The following is a 15,301-nucleotide window of genomic DNA, read 5'->3' on the forward strand; positions in this document are numbered from 1 at the left end:
AAAATCAAGAAAATGTAACTGTGACAAGGTAAACCATAAGCAAAACACTACTGAAATATTCCAACTCTTGCTTTTCAACGAAAGAAATTCAAAATGAACTTTGAAAAATCAAGAAAATTTAACTGTGACAAGGTAAACCACAACCAAACACTTCTGAAATATTCCAACTCTTGCATTTCAATGAAAGAAATTCAAATGAACTTTGAAAAATCAAGAAAATGTAACTGTGACAAGGTAAACCACGACCATACACTCCTGAAATATTCCAAGTCTTTCTTTTCAAGGAAATAAATTCAAAATGAACTATCAAAAATCAAGAAAATGTAACTGTGACAAGGTAAACCAAGACCAAACACTACTGAAATATTCCAACTCTTGCATTTCAACGAAAGAAATTCAAAATGAACTTTGAAAAATCAAGAAAATGTAACTGTGACAAGGTAAACCACAACCAAACACAACTGAAATATTCCAAGTCTTGCTATTCAACTAAATAAATTAAAAATGAACTATGAAAAATCAATAAAATGTAACTGTGACAATGTAAACCATAACCAAACACTACTGAAATAGTCCAACTCTTGCACTTCAACGAAAGAAATTCAATATGAAATTTGAAAAATCAGTAAAATTTACATGTGACAAGGTAAACCAAAACCAAACACCACTGAAATATTCCAACTCTTGCTTTTCAACGAAAGAAATTCAAAATGAACTTTGAAAAATCAAGAAAATGTAACTGTGACAAGGTAAACCACAACCAAACACTACTGAAATATTCCAAATCTTGCATTTCAACGAAAGAAATTCAATTGAACTTTGAAAAATCAAGAAAATGTAACTGTGACAAGTTAAACCACAACCGAACGCTACTGAAATATTCCAACTCTTGCATTTCAACAAAAGAAATTCAAAATGAACTATGAAAAATCAAGAAAATGTAACTGTGACAAGGTAAACCACGACCAAACACTACTGAAATATTCCAACTCTTGCATTTCAACGAAAGAAATTCAAAATTAACTTTGAAAAATCAAGAAAATGTACCTGTGACAAGGTAAACCACAACCAAACACTACTGAAATATTCCAACTCTTGCATTTCAACGAAAGAAATTCAAAATGAACTTTGAAAAATCACGAAAATTTAACTGTGACAAGGTAATCCACAACCAAACACTACTGAAATATTCCAACTCTTGCATTTCAACGAAATAAATTAAAAATGAACTTTTAAAAATCAAGAAAATGTAACTTTGACAAGTTAAACCACAACCAAACACAACTGAAATATTCCAACTCTTGCATTTCAAAGAAAGAAATTCAAAATCAACTTTGAAAAATCAATACAATTTACGTGTTACACGGTAAAACACAGACAAACACTACTGAAATATTCCAACTCTTGCATTTCAACGAAATAAATTCAAAATGAACTTTGAAAAATAAAGAAATTGTATCTGTGACAAGGTAAACCACAACCAAAAACTACTGAAATATTCCAACTATTGCATTTCAACAAAAGAAATTAAAAATGAAGTTTGAAAAATCAAGAAAATGTAACTGTGACAAGGTAAACCACAACCAAACACTACTGAAATATTCCAACTCTTGCATTTAAACAAAGGAAATTCAAAATGAGCGTTGAAAAATCAATAAAATTTAACTTTGACAAGTTAAACCACAACTGAACTCTACTGAAATATTCCAACTCTTGCATTTCAACAAAAGAAATTCAAAATGAACTTTGAAAAATCAAGAAAATTTAACTGTGACAAGGTAAACCACAACCAAACACTATAAAATTCAGAAGAGAACTTGAACCTTTCTTCACTTCATTGAGGAAATTGTAAATTGAACTAGAACTTTTTATTTTCCGGGAAAATATTCACAGGTATTGTATTGCTTTTTCTATATTCAACAGAAAAATTAGAATTGAAATGTAAATTTATTTATGTCTTTGTGAAATAAAGAACTGAAGTGGAAGATTTTTGTTTTCTCTGGTGAAATTAGAATTGAATGTTGTTCTTTAGTAAAATTCAGAAGAGAACTTGAACATTTCTTCACTTCGTTGAGGAAATTGTAAATTGAACTATAACTTATTATTTTCCGGGAAAATATTCACAAGTATGGTATTGCTTTTTCTATCTTCCATCGAAAAATTTAGAATTGAACTTTAAATTTCTTTATGACTTTGTGAAATAAAGAACTGAAGTGGAAGATTTTTGTTTTCTCTGAAAAAATTAGAATTGAATTTTGTTCTTTGGTAAAATTCAGAAGAGAACTTGAACTTTCCTTGACTTCATTGAGGAAATTGTAAATTGAACTAGAACTTTTTATCTTCCGGGAAAATATTCACAAGTATTGTCTTGCTTTTTCTATCTTCCACCGAAAAATTTAGAATTGAACTTTAAATTTCTTTATGTCTTTGTGAAATAGAGAACTGAAGTGGAAGATTTTTATTTTCTCTGGTGAAATTATAATTGAATTTCTTTCTTTAGTAAAATAAAGAAGAGAACTTGAACTTTCCTTGAAATCATTGATGAAACTGTAAATAGAACTAGAACTTTTTATCTTCCGGGAAAATATTCACAAGTATGGTATTACTTTTTCTATCTTCCACCGAAAAATTTAGAATTGAACTTTGAATTTCTTTATGTCTTTGTGAAATAAGGAACTGAAGTGGAAGATTTTTGTTTTCTCTGAAAAAATTAGAATTGAATTTTGTTCTTTAGTAAAATTCAGAAGAGAACTAGAACCTTTCTTAACTTCTTTGAGGAAATTGTAAATTGAACTAGAACTTTTTATTTTCCGTGAAAATATTCACAAGTATGGTATTACTTTTTCTATCTTCCACCGAAAAATTTAGAATTGAACTTTAAATTTCTTTATTTCTTTGTGAAATAAAGAACTGAAGTGGAAGATTTTTGTTTTCTCTGGAGAAATTAGAATTGAATTTTGTTCTTTGGTAAAATTCAGAAGAAAACTTGAACTTTTTTTATCTTCTGCGAAAAATTTGGAACAGTATTTTAAATTTTTCATCTCTTCGAGACAGATCTGAACTAAAGTGGAAAATTTTTATATTATTTGGAAAATTAGAATTGATTAAAAACTAATTTCTTTTTCATTGAGAAAGTGGGTGAAAAAGATAAGTACTTCAAGTTGGAAAATGGGTTTAGGAGGTACATTATGAAAGGAACTTGTTATAAAAGGATATAATAAAGCCATAAAAAGTGTTAAAAATGGCGCGGGGGTTCTTGGGTGGGGTCCGGGGAGGGCGTTGGGGGAGCCAGGGGCCCTTGAGGGGTGGAGTGGTCATAGGGGAGCCTGTGGGGACCTTTGGGGACCGGGATGAGCCTTGGGGGGTCTGGGGAGGGTCTTTGCACGTCTGTGAGGGTCCTTGTGGACCGCCTGGTCCTTTGGGAGCCCGGTGGACCTTTGGGGACCAGGTGAGGGCCTTTGGGGTCCCGTGGGTCCTTTGGGAGCCCGGGGGACCTTTGAGGACCGGTGGCTTCCTTGGGGGTTGGGGTAGAGCAATCGGGGCCCTTTGGGAGCCCTGGGAGCCCGGGGAGGGCCTTTGGGGACCGGTGGAGGGCTTGTGGGGGTCTGGTGGACCTTTGGGGACAGGTGAGGGTCTTTGGGGGGGCTCGGGTTTGGGCTTTTTAGGGTCTGGGGACCTTTGTGTGCCGGGGGTACCTTTGGGCCCGGGAGAGGGCCTTTGGGGACTGGTGGAGGACCGTTGGGGGGCCGGGGGGGTCCTTGAGCACGGATTGGGCCCTTTGGGGTCCGGGGGGGCGCGTGGGGGGGGGGGGGCCCGTGGGGAGCCCGGTGGACCAAGGGGGGCCGGGTGAGGGTCTTTGGTAGCCTGGGGGACCTTTGAGGACCGGAGGCGTCCTTCGGGGTTGGGGTAGACCAATCGGGGGCCCTTTGGGAGCCCTGGGGGCCCGGGGAGGGCCTTTGGGCCCGGGGGCGGGCCTTTGGGGACCGGGGGAGGGCTTTTGGGGTTCTGGTGAACCTTTGGGGACCGGGGAGGGCTTTTGGGGCTCGGGTATGGCCTTTTAGGGTCTGGGGCCCTTTGGGTGCCTGGGCACCTTTGGGGACTGGGTGAGGGTCTTTGGGGGTCCGGGGGGGGGGTCCTTTGGAAGCCCAGAGAACCTTTGAGGACCGGTGGCTTCCTTCGGGGTTGTGGTAGGGGGATCGGAACCTTTGGGGTTGGGTTAGAGGACCTCACAACACTGTTCAAATGAAACTTGTGTATTATAACGACCACACTCAAAACCTCTTCCAAAATCTCTTCAAAAATCACCTTTTAAAATTTCTCTATCTGTTTCGCCGAAATAGTTCCATAAAATAGCTAAAACGGTTTCGCCCAAATAATCCCTAAACGTAAATTCAGCATGTTCCTTTTGTTTGGCATCCCTGTGCTAACGCATTTCAAATTATTTGGAAACCTTTTCGCGCGCTAAAACAATTCATCGCTAAGATGTTTCTTGCCTAATTGTTTCCATGGCCTTTGGTTATTAATATCCTTTGGAGTTCGACCAGTAGAACTGTTCCCGAGGCAAAGACATTAATGATTTTGGATCTATTCCTGGAAAAATGTTTTTAGGTGAAAATTTTTAAAGTCTGACAGATGATGTCATTGATTGATTGATCTGTCAAGAAAGGAAAATTAATTTGTTGTTTCTAAGGGGAATTATTGATTCACGATAGGTGAATTGAGGTCGACAGCACAGGTGTTCTGACTCGTGACAGCACCACGTGGTTTATGGTTTTCTCAGTGAGAAAGTTCCTGTTTTTCAAATTCTCACTGACAAAAACAATAAAAACATACATAACTGTGACAAAATTCATGGTTTTTCAAGTGAGAATTACCATAAATGTGACAAAATTCATGGTTTTTCAAGTGAGAATTACCATAAATGTGACAAAATTCATGGTTTTTCAAGTGAGAATTACCATAAATGTGACAAAATTCATGGTTTTTCAAGTGAGAATTTCATCTGTTTTTTCATTCTCACTGAGAAAACCATAAACCACGTGGTTCTATGCCCATATATGGACTCCCGTCACGACCTTCTGACCCCTTTCTACTTAAGAGTATTATAAAGTTTCACTAGGGGAAAAAGAGGAGATATCTTAAGCTTCTCACACTTGAATCTCACGGAAGAACGCAAACCTTCACCGCTTTATCTTCAGTATTCTTAACTGATGCATATGAACGATGAATGTAGACGACCATATAGTAGCACAGTACACTAGATGTAGGGGAGACTGGGGTAATGGCGGTCAGCGGGTAACGGCGGTCACTATGATTTCTCGTAAAGTGGATAACGCAGATTCACACCGATGGGTGCTGCCATCTCGAGACAGTTTATGGAAATACTACTAGAGTGCTCGGCATCTTGCCAGCCTTAGTTTGTCTGTTGTGTAAGAAAGACTGTTTTGACGTTTCACCTTATAAGACAGACAATAGTTTAATCCACTATCAGCTCTTTCTGTTTACATTTCACGGAACGAGACTTATCTCGCAATAACAAGGTAAGTAATATTGTTGTATCATGTAGCATTTTATTAAGGTTTAAGTACTGATATTCTGATTTTTAGTCGTTAAATAATAACCGTGTGGCTGGGGTAATGGTGATCACCGCGCTAGGGGTAATGGCAGTCATGACCGGCATTACCCCATTAGTACTCATTTTTTTTCTATGTTTCAGATGCCCAAAAAAATACATAAGGAAAACAGATAAAGCTGCATGGACTGCAGAGGACTTAAAGAATGCAAAGACAGCCATTTCTAGAGGATTATCGATTCGAAAGGCTGCTGATCAATTCAAAATACCATTCAGCACGTTGCAAGAACGAATGAAGAGTGGGATTGATTCTGATTTAAGCTTAGGCAGGAAGTGTGTCTTCCCTCCTGTTCACGAAGCAGCTCTAGCTGACCATGTAAAAACTTTATCAAAGATTTTCTACGGCATCACTGCACTGAAATTAAGAAAAATTGCATTTGAATATGCAGAAAGAAACTGTTCACGAAGCAGCTCTAGCTGACCATGTAAAAACTTTATCAAAGATTTTCTACGGCATCACTGCACTGAAATTAAGAAAAATTGCATTTGAATATGCAGAAAGAAACCTATAAAGCCATAGATTTATTAAAGAAACAAAAATGGCTGGCTTGGATTGGATGTACGGATTCATAGACAGAAACAAAATTAGTGTGTGCATACCTGAAGCCACAAGCATCGGAAGAGCCATTGGGTTTAACAAAGACGAAGTAAATCGTTTTTTCCAAAATTTAAAACAGGTTGTGGATAAATACAAGTTTAAAGATACTAATTATTGGAACGTAGATGGAACAAGGATCACCAGTGTGCAGGACCCTGGTCTAATACTGGTAGAACGGGGCCAAAAGCGGATGGGTTCTATAACAAGTTGGGAAAGGAGAAAAAACATTACAGTTGTGTGTGCAATGAGTTTGGGAGGGCTTTATGCTCCACCAATGTTCATATTTCCTCGAGCTCGTATGTCCCCACTCTTAGAAAACAATGGACCACCTGGATCAGTTTACTCATGCTCTAAGACAGGCTGGATCAATGAAGAACTGTTCGTTTTTTGGTTAAAACACTTTGCTCAGTTTACTCATGCTAGTAATGACAACCATTCCACTCATTGCTCATCTGAAGCATATGATATTTGTAGGGAGCAAGGGATTGTTATGGTGTCACTACCGCCCCATACATCACATGGGCTTCAGCCTCTGGAGCTAGTATTTTACTCGCCTTTGAAGGCGGCTTGCAAAACGGAATGTGATTTGTTCATAAAATCCAGGAATTTAGTAAAAATAACCCCTTATGATGTAGCAGAAACATTCAATAAGGCGTATTCACCAGTTGCTACGAATGCAAAGGCATCAAGTTGGATCAAAAACACAGGAATCCATCCTCTTAATCCAGGAGTTTTCACAGATGAGGATTTTTTGGTAGAGGACATCCTCCAGAAGAATCAAGACTTAACGCCTGTTTGTGTGGACGTTTCCTTGAAAGCTACTGCAAATGAAGACATCGTATAAGTAGGCCGATACAAGGTCACGACTAAAGAAAACTTAGAATCCTCTGTCCTACGTGATGAAGTTCATGTTCAGCCTAACATACAAATTAATGTGTCTATACAAGAGATTTCTCCTCTACCTGGATGCAGTAATTGGGCTGATAAGCCAAGAAAAGGAGCGAGACAAAAGCAACATTCTCAGATCTTGACTTCAACACCGATGAAAATCCTGCTTCAAGAAAAAAAGAAAGCGAGAAGAAAAAGAAACCAAGATCAAAGAAAAACTAAAAAGGAAAGAAGAAAAGAACCAAAGAACTCAGCGAGTAAAAAAAAAATTTAGAGGAGAAAAGAACAAGCCTGCTGTTCCTGAAAGAAAAACACAAAAGGTGGAGCAAAAGAAAGTTATCAGGAAACTTTTTGAATCTGACTCCGACACTTCAATTGATGAGAAAAACATTTGTGAAAACGAATCAGAAAGTGAGCTATGTTTGACAGAGATCGGCAAAGAAACCAGTTTCTATTGCGAAGACACCGGGAAAGATGGACGAATGTGGTATCGGTGCACTTCTTGTGCATTATGGGCACATCAAGAATGTTCCGGATGGAACACTCCTGAGGGCTATTTATGTGACATGTGCTCAAGAAAGTAAAATTGACTTAAAGTTTTGCAAGCTCATAAGTTATATGAATATATATTTTTTTTTTTTTGCGCTTGAATTCTTTAAGCCGTTTTTTGCTATGGAAAGATGTTTTTGTTTTTTGTTTTTGTTTTTCAAATAATTGATTTCTAATTATGTCCATACTTTCAATTACATTTTTGTAATTTCCTAAATACAGAATTATGTAACAATATAAATATAATGATTTCAGTTTAACGTGTTTATGTCATTAAAATTTCCCACATTTTTATTTACAGCCCTTTAGTAGAACATGACCTTACCAACTGCCATTACCCCTAGGATAGGGGGTAATACCGGTCAAAGCTGGTTTGGCAAAACAATGCTGAATGCCTATATGTAATCTTGATTAAGGCTCAATTCAAGTATGCAATAGGTAAAATATACTATGCTAGAGATTTAACGTGTTTAGGTTTGAATTTTATCTTTCTTTTAATTTTTATTCTCATTTTGCCTTAGGTGACCGCCATTACCCCAGTCTCCCCTACAAGAGAGAAATAAAGTGTCCTTAGGATTTTAGCCGGGAAAACATGCTTAAGTTTTCTTATCATTCTGATTTTACGAACCCCAAATATAAACCGCTCTCCCAAATGTACTTCGCTCTCAGTTTAAAAAAATGCTTTATAATCTTCAAAACATAAAAATAAAAATGGAGCCTATTTTATGCAACTAGTATTTTTATTTGATCTAAGGGGGAAGGGGAATTTTTTAATCGAAAAAAAAATGAGTCCGGCATTAAAAGATGCATATTTAAAAGAGAAGAATAAATTTAGAGGTTCTTAGATTGTTTTTTTTTTGCATCGAGATACTGTACATTTCTTTATTTTGTTTAGTCATGATTTTATTCCGGAAGGAAATTTTTTCCCTTTTTGCTCTAGGGGAGGATGGGGGATTATTATTATGGAAAAGGTCTTTATGCAGTCAGTATAAAATGAATAGGTAAATCACTACCCCATTTTTTTTTACAATTTGGTGGCCAGAAACCCAATCCAAACCCTCCCTGGGCGTGCCCGGGGTTCGAAGGTTAGATATTAAAAAAAAGAAGGACAGACAAATATTGGTAATTCTATCAATAAGCACAATTATTATGGAGTTCTCATTTTCCTACAATTGGTTTGCCAAAAAGGTCTTAATATAAAAAAAATATCGTGTAAATGTTCTGCAAAAAAAAAACAAAAAAACTTAACGATTCGAATGTTGAGCCGCACCTATTCAGTTCAATGAAATTCAATTTGAATCTTTACACGTTGAGGTTTAGTGCTGAGTTTGCAACAACAACAACAAAAAAATGAAAAAAAATAATATTTTCTCCCAAAAATTAATGCTCACATTTGATTTGATTTCAAACTTTCTTAATAGAATGGCTGGTTAGAAGAAGTGCTACAGTATGCTTATTTAGTTTTTCGCTTAAAGGGAAAACTACACGCTTGATAGATTTCTAAATTCTCCGTACTGTCAATTTGTTCCTTTGACTACAAAGTTACTGGATTTCGAATTGATAAATAGAACTTAACAGATTTGACGGGAAATAGGGATGTTTGTAAAACAAAATGCTTTCCTAAATAGTATTTTCAGTTAGTTTCAATTTGTCAATTCTCTTTTTACATTTCATCGTTGTTTTAGTTTCCTTTGTTGTAATATATCTTGGTCCCATATCAGACAACGGATTCCCTAACGCGTTCAAGACTCTTGGGGAATTATTAGTAAACATCGGTCCTTCATCCAACATGCTATTTTATATACTTTCGATGACGGTTTTTAGGGAGCTTTATTTATTGAGAAAAAGATTGGCAAATTTTTTGGCATTATCGAGATATTTGATGATCAAAATAGATAACCTTACGAACGAAATTTTTCCATTTGTTTCAGCCTGTGTTTGCTTAACTGTTGTATTCCATCAGTATAAGTGCATTCACCAGAATATGAACTTAATTGAATCGGTTTCGATGTAATTCAACCCCCGTTCAACCCGACCCATTTAAATCAACGGTCGTTCAACTCAAGCCTTATTTGACCCTACCTCACTCAACTCAACGCCCATTTAACTTAAGTCCGGTTTAAATCAACCCCATTCAATCTAACCCTTGTTTAAATCAATCGCCCTTTAACTCAACCCTCTTTCAATTCAACCCCATTTATCTCAATCCCCGTTTAACTTAACTCCTGCAACAGGTTAGGTTGAATGAGGTTAAATTGCACGAGGGTTGAGTTGGACGGGAACTGAGTTAAATGGCTAAACAGGGGGCTAAGTTACACGCACACCAGTTGGGTCGGCTTCGTAAAAAAGGGAAAAAAGAGAATAAATACTGGACGAGCCAAGTTTGACCATTTTACATTCACTGTTTAAAAATGAAAGCTCTGTGCTTAAATTGATTTATTGTTATTCTCAGTTTCTCCATTTTTACTCAAGCAATGATGTAAATGTTGAATTTTCGTGATCTCGTCTTAATATTAAATTGCATTAAATGTTAGGCTATTCGTGACACGTTAGCATCGCAAATGATTTGCAAAATTGAAGCTAATGATTCCATTCTATCAAAACTGGATTCTCCGATATGCACATAGAGGAATGTTTTTTTTTTCATTCCATTTTTTTCTGTAGATTTAAGGCAACAAAACAGACATCTTTTTTTTAAAGAGACACTAAAGTACATTTATTTAAAAAAAGGTTATAACGAAACAGAATTTTTTTTTTTTTTTTAATAAAATTGTGGAGTAAGTTGAGTGTATATTCAAGGTTTTCTATAGGATGAAGGCCAGGATAGCTTAGGCCAAATGAAAGACCAAAAATTACGGAGACTCTCAGTTTACGTGAATAAAAATCCCATCCCTCATCCTCCGAAAATTTATCGAAAAAAAAACACCATTAAAAATTATTGCACAAAGTTAATGATGATCGATCGCTGTTACCGAATGTTAAAATTTTGTCCAAAATTTTAATAACATTTCAAAATTTCAATTCTTAAGTAGAAAAACTGAAAAAATAGGAAATACATTTATAGTAACCAATAATAAACTATGTAAACTGAAAGACAAATAGAAATTGATCCGATAATTATTTTCCAAAAAAAGTTTTTCAAAGAAAATTAAAGAGCAGTGCTAAAACCTAAACTGAGCAAAAATTAAGCAGTTCGTCGTAACAAACTGTAAGTAAGGAGCGACTCAGCCTAATAGCAACCGAAACTCTAAAAAGCAGAATTTTGATAACAATATATAATCTAAAGAATTGACTTTTTGTGTTGATTCTAAATATATAAGATTCATTAAGTTTAATGTTGCGTATTAAATGCTACGAGCCTGAGAAAATTTGCCTAATTTTCAAAAAAGAGGGGAAACGTCCCCCTAAAGTCAAGGAATCCTATTGGGAATACAATCGCACCATCAGATTCAACGTATCAGAGAACCTTACTGTAGAGATTTCAAGCTCCCATCTTTAACAATTTGGAATTTTGTGCCAGAAGAAAGAGCACGGATACGTGTTTCTTTTCTTTTTTTTGTTCTTCCCAGGGGTGATCGTATCGAATCATTGGTTCTAGAATATCGGGAAAGGGCCATTTCGAATGAAAATTAAAAGTTCTAGTGCCCTTTTGAGTGACCCCAAAAATTGGAGGGCAGTTTGTACTTCCACGCCTTTTCCCGAAAGACGTCTGATCAAAATTTTGAGATAGCCATTTTGTTCAGCATAGTTAAAAGGTCAAATAACTATGCCTTTATAAATGACTTGATCCCCACAGCTCCCGGAGGAGGCTGCAAGTTTTGAAATTTGTCCACTCTTTACATGTAGTATTTGTTATTAAGAAGTATACCTACATTTTTCAGGGCGGGGGGGATGATTTTCTGGCGATGGATTTTCTACGGATAAAATTTCCCATTGGGAGGGACGTTTCCGGGGGAGAACTTTCCATAGGGAATTTTACATGGCAGAATTTCCCAGAATTCATATTAGAATTAGTTTTATTTTCAGCGAAATTGGGATTCTCTGGGGGATGTTTACGTGGGGGGATTTTCCATGGGAGAAATTTATTATGGGGAAATTATACCCAGGAAAAATTCTCCTGGTTGTTCCCGGGAAAAATTTTCCACACAGGGGGGGGGGATTCCGCCACGGCCTGGAAACGATCAGAAATTAAATAAGAATTCAAAGCGAGGATGGAATTGTCCAGGGGTAATTTCCTGGGAAGAAAGGATTTTATGTGGGAGAAACTTTCCATGGTGGAATGTTTCTTGGTGGAAATTTTCCATGGAGGGGGAGGTAGATTTCCTGGGATTATTTGAAAAACTAAGAAATTAAATGAAAAAACTATTTTTTTCTATTGGAAGTAAGGAGCAACATTATAACTTAAAACGAACAGAAATTATTCCGTATATGAGGAACGCTGTTCCCTCCTGAGTACCCCGCTCTTTACACTAATTATCTTCCTTTTGTCCCAATTCCTTAAGAACGATTCCTGAAACACAAGGGCCGTTTATTAAGAATCAGAACCTTTTTTAAAAAGTACTAAAAGAACATTGTAGTGTGAAGAAAGGGGGCAGCCTGGAATGATCTCGGTTAGTTTTAAGTATTATTCATGCTCCTTAGTTTCAGTAGAAAGAACTTTTTCTATTTAATTTATACTTAAAACGAACAGAGTTACTATGAATAATCACGTGAATAACAAATATAACAAACACTCGTACTATGGATGAATAGACGTATCCTATTGTCAGTCTTGAATAACCGAACTTCAAACAATCAGAAATTACTACAAATAAGGGTAGGGCTACCGCCCCCCTAAACCTCCAAAGGGCCAGAGCGACATTTTTGCTTTACTGGCAGCAAAATATATTGTAAACGGTTTCTATGTTATCATTTTAACATTGAGAAAACGAATTTTTTTTTGTTACTTTTAGGAATTACTAGCATTATATATTAAACAATCGGTCTACGTTCATTAATTTTTTCCTGTTTTCTGGATTGCTATTGCTATTTTATTATTTGTTTTAGGGATATTTCTTCTCTTATTTGTGATAATTTCTGATTATTTTTTTTTTTTAAGTTTGACCAGGTTATTTATTTTGATATCTCTTCGTTTTGGGATTCATGTTTGTATCTGTAGCAGTATCTGTTATCTTTATTTTTGATGTGATGATTCATTTTAATTTTTATTTTTCTTAGGTATCTTTTATTCATTTATTGCAATTTCTGATCCTTTTAAATTTTAATGACTGTATGAATTTATTTCTGCTCGTTTTAGGAAAAAAAGTTCAGGCTGTTAATCAAACCATGAAATGGAACATCATAATGATATCAATGTGTCGTGATCAGCATAAGGGCATAGGTATGAATGGAGCCACCATTATAACAGCAAAAAGTCAAGATCTTGACCAGCTCAAAATAAATACCTCTGTATTTTCAATGTTTTACTTGGCTATAAGTTTAAAAACCTTCCTCGCAGACACGCTTAGGCTTACTTATATAACGAGACGTGATATGATTACTTTGTTGGGTAGGGAGAATATAGATGGCACTAAGCAGTTTCCATATATAAGCTATATATTTTAGAACGCTGTTTCAATACCTCTGTATGTTCTTGAACTGGAAAACACAGATGACAGCAATGCATAAAACGTAACAATTTTTTTTTTTGTAAACGATGTTTACAAAAAAAAGAAATTATGAAGTGACTGCCGTAATGTTTGTGACAGGTCAGACGAAATTGTCAGCATATTGACTTTGCGGATATTTCTTGTAGCAAACAATTCAAATTCCTAGTTCAAGCTGTACAAATAGTTGAAGACAAGAATTTAATCTTCTTTTAGATGATTATGTACATTCATTTCACGTATCTTGACAAAAGAAATAAATAATTATTTAGCTTCGGAATTCCACGTGTTTCTCATTGGAAAATTTAGCCTCAGATCTCTTCTGCTATTGATCAACTTTGTTGACTTAATGGGAAGAAGTTAAGCAAATTTTAACTTCATTCTCACAGCCAAAAAGTACTTTGTGAAAGTTTGTGGAACACTTGATGAACTCTATGAATCGCTTTATTGACGTCATGTTAGTGGCATACCAGAGCCAACGCAGTAGTGTTGAGTGTTGACTAGGTAAGAGCAATATATCTCCAGTGTATTTTTTCACACTGGCCGCTTCATATAGAGGGTATGGCTCTTAACAACGTAGGAGGGACAAAATTCATCACGTGACAACAGTTCATTTAAGCCAACTAGTAAGAATTTACTGGTTAAATATGTTTTCCTGTTTCTACTTTGTCATGTTTTCTATAGGCTGCGGACGTTTGGTCAATGGGAATAACTTTATATACATTTGTTTATGGCCGTCTACCATTTCAAGATGACAATATTCTATCTCTTTACAACAAGATCCAGTATCAGCCACTGAAATTCCCCCAGTCCCCATCTATATCATATGAATTGAAGGATTTAGTCACAAAAATGTTGAGAAAAAACCCAGCTGAGAGATTGGAACTACATCAGATAAAGGTATGTGCAATAGAGCTTCACATTAACGCCTTTCTTCTTGAAAAAGCTTGAAACTTGCCCGTTGGCTTGACGGTAGACCCTACCAGTGAGTCATTTTTTTTATAAATTTAAGTAGATGAGCAATGTACTTAGCTCACGCATCTCCTATTCAGCTTCAATAACAAACCAAAATTATTTAATAATTCAAGAATGAAGGTGTAAGCTGCTTAATTCTCTGACTGTCAAAACCTTAAAATAGAGCATGTATAGACCTAATTGTTCTAATACTATCGATGAAAGACCTAATTGACAAAGAAGTTTACTGGTCCAAGTAAGGAAAATTATCGCAACCCCAAGTGAACTCAAAAATAAGTATGAGAGAGGTGTTCGATTGCTTGATTCAATTGTACCATTTTTTCGGACAAATTTTCTCGCTGTGTGCTTTTACTTTATGTGATTCATGTTTTCATAAGAATAAAAAGGCCGTTATTTAAGTATGCCATTGCTGCACACCTTCTGTATCTTATTTGGATTGGTCCTATCCACTCCAATTTTGAATGCAGAGTCCTCTGATTGCACTACATCAATTCAATTGTTAATAATTTAAACAGTGTTAAAGTAGAGGGGAAATTGATAGTCATGAGTTTGGAATGATTACATCTATTTAACTTTATTTCCACTGAGTATGATTTGGAATGAAAAACTCGACTAACCTTGAAAGTTTCAACTTAATATCTTTAATTGTTCCTAAGATATTGCGCCTATTGCACACACCTTTTGAACAAGCTAGATGCGTATAGTATTTTTTAATTTTATTCTACATCCCCTGACAGCTCCAATTAAATATCATTAGCCAATCCTGAGTTATTGCACATATGCCTTTTTGACAACTGGGATGAACATAGTTTTATTTTGGTCATGTTTGGCATTCCCCACAGCATTCTCCGAAAGTTTCAAATTAATACCCATAAATGTTTGTAATTTATTGTGCACATCCCTTTTTTATCACCAGAATTCTTATGGTGTCTTTTGGTTTAGTTCAACATCCCCATTGACATTTCTGCTTTAGATTCACAATACCATTTAACTACTCAAATCAAACAATGAATA

At 35.9% G+C, this 15,301-nt stretch overlaps 1 protein-coding gene across 5 annotated transcripts in view; it reads left to right on the forward strand.

Annotated features, from left to right (window-relative positions):
• Positions 1–15,301, forward strand: part of LOC148947711 (calcium/calmodulin-dependent protein kinase kinase 2-like) — a 404,349-nt gene that overhangs the window by 298,042 nt on the left and 91,006 nt on the right. For 4 of the 5 annotated variants that reach the window (XR_016142386.1, XM_089096216.1, XM_089096214.1 and 1 more), the window contains exon 8: positions 13,997–14,212. The exons of the other annotated variant lie outside the window; for it this stretch is intronic. Coding sequence is in view for 3 of the 4 variants with exons in the window: in XM_089096216.1 (XP_088952342.1) it covers positions 13,997–14,212 (216 nt within the window). In the remaining variant the exon portion in view is untranslated. The remainder of the gene's footprint in view (positions 1–13,996; positions 14,213–15,301) is intronic. 5 annotated transcript variants of the gene reach the window in all.

This window comes from Artemia sp. Qi Xiang Cuo, chromosome 10 (genome assembly GCF_049724085.1).
Source record: "Artemia sp. Qi Xiang Cuo chromosome 10, ASM4972408v1, whole genome shotgun sequence".
NCBI lineage: Eukaryota > Metazoa > Arthropoda > Branchiopoda > Anostraca > Artemiidae > Artemia > Artemia sp. Qi Xiang Cuo.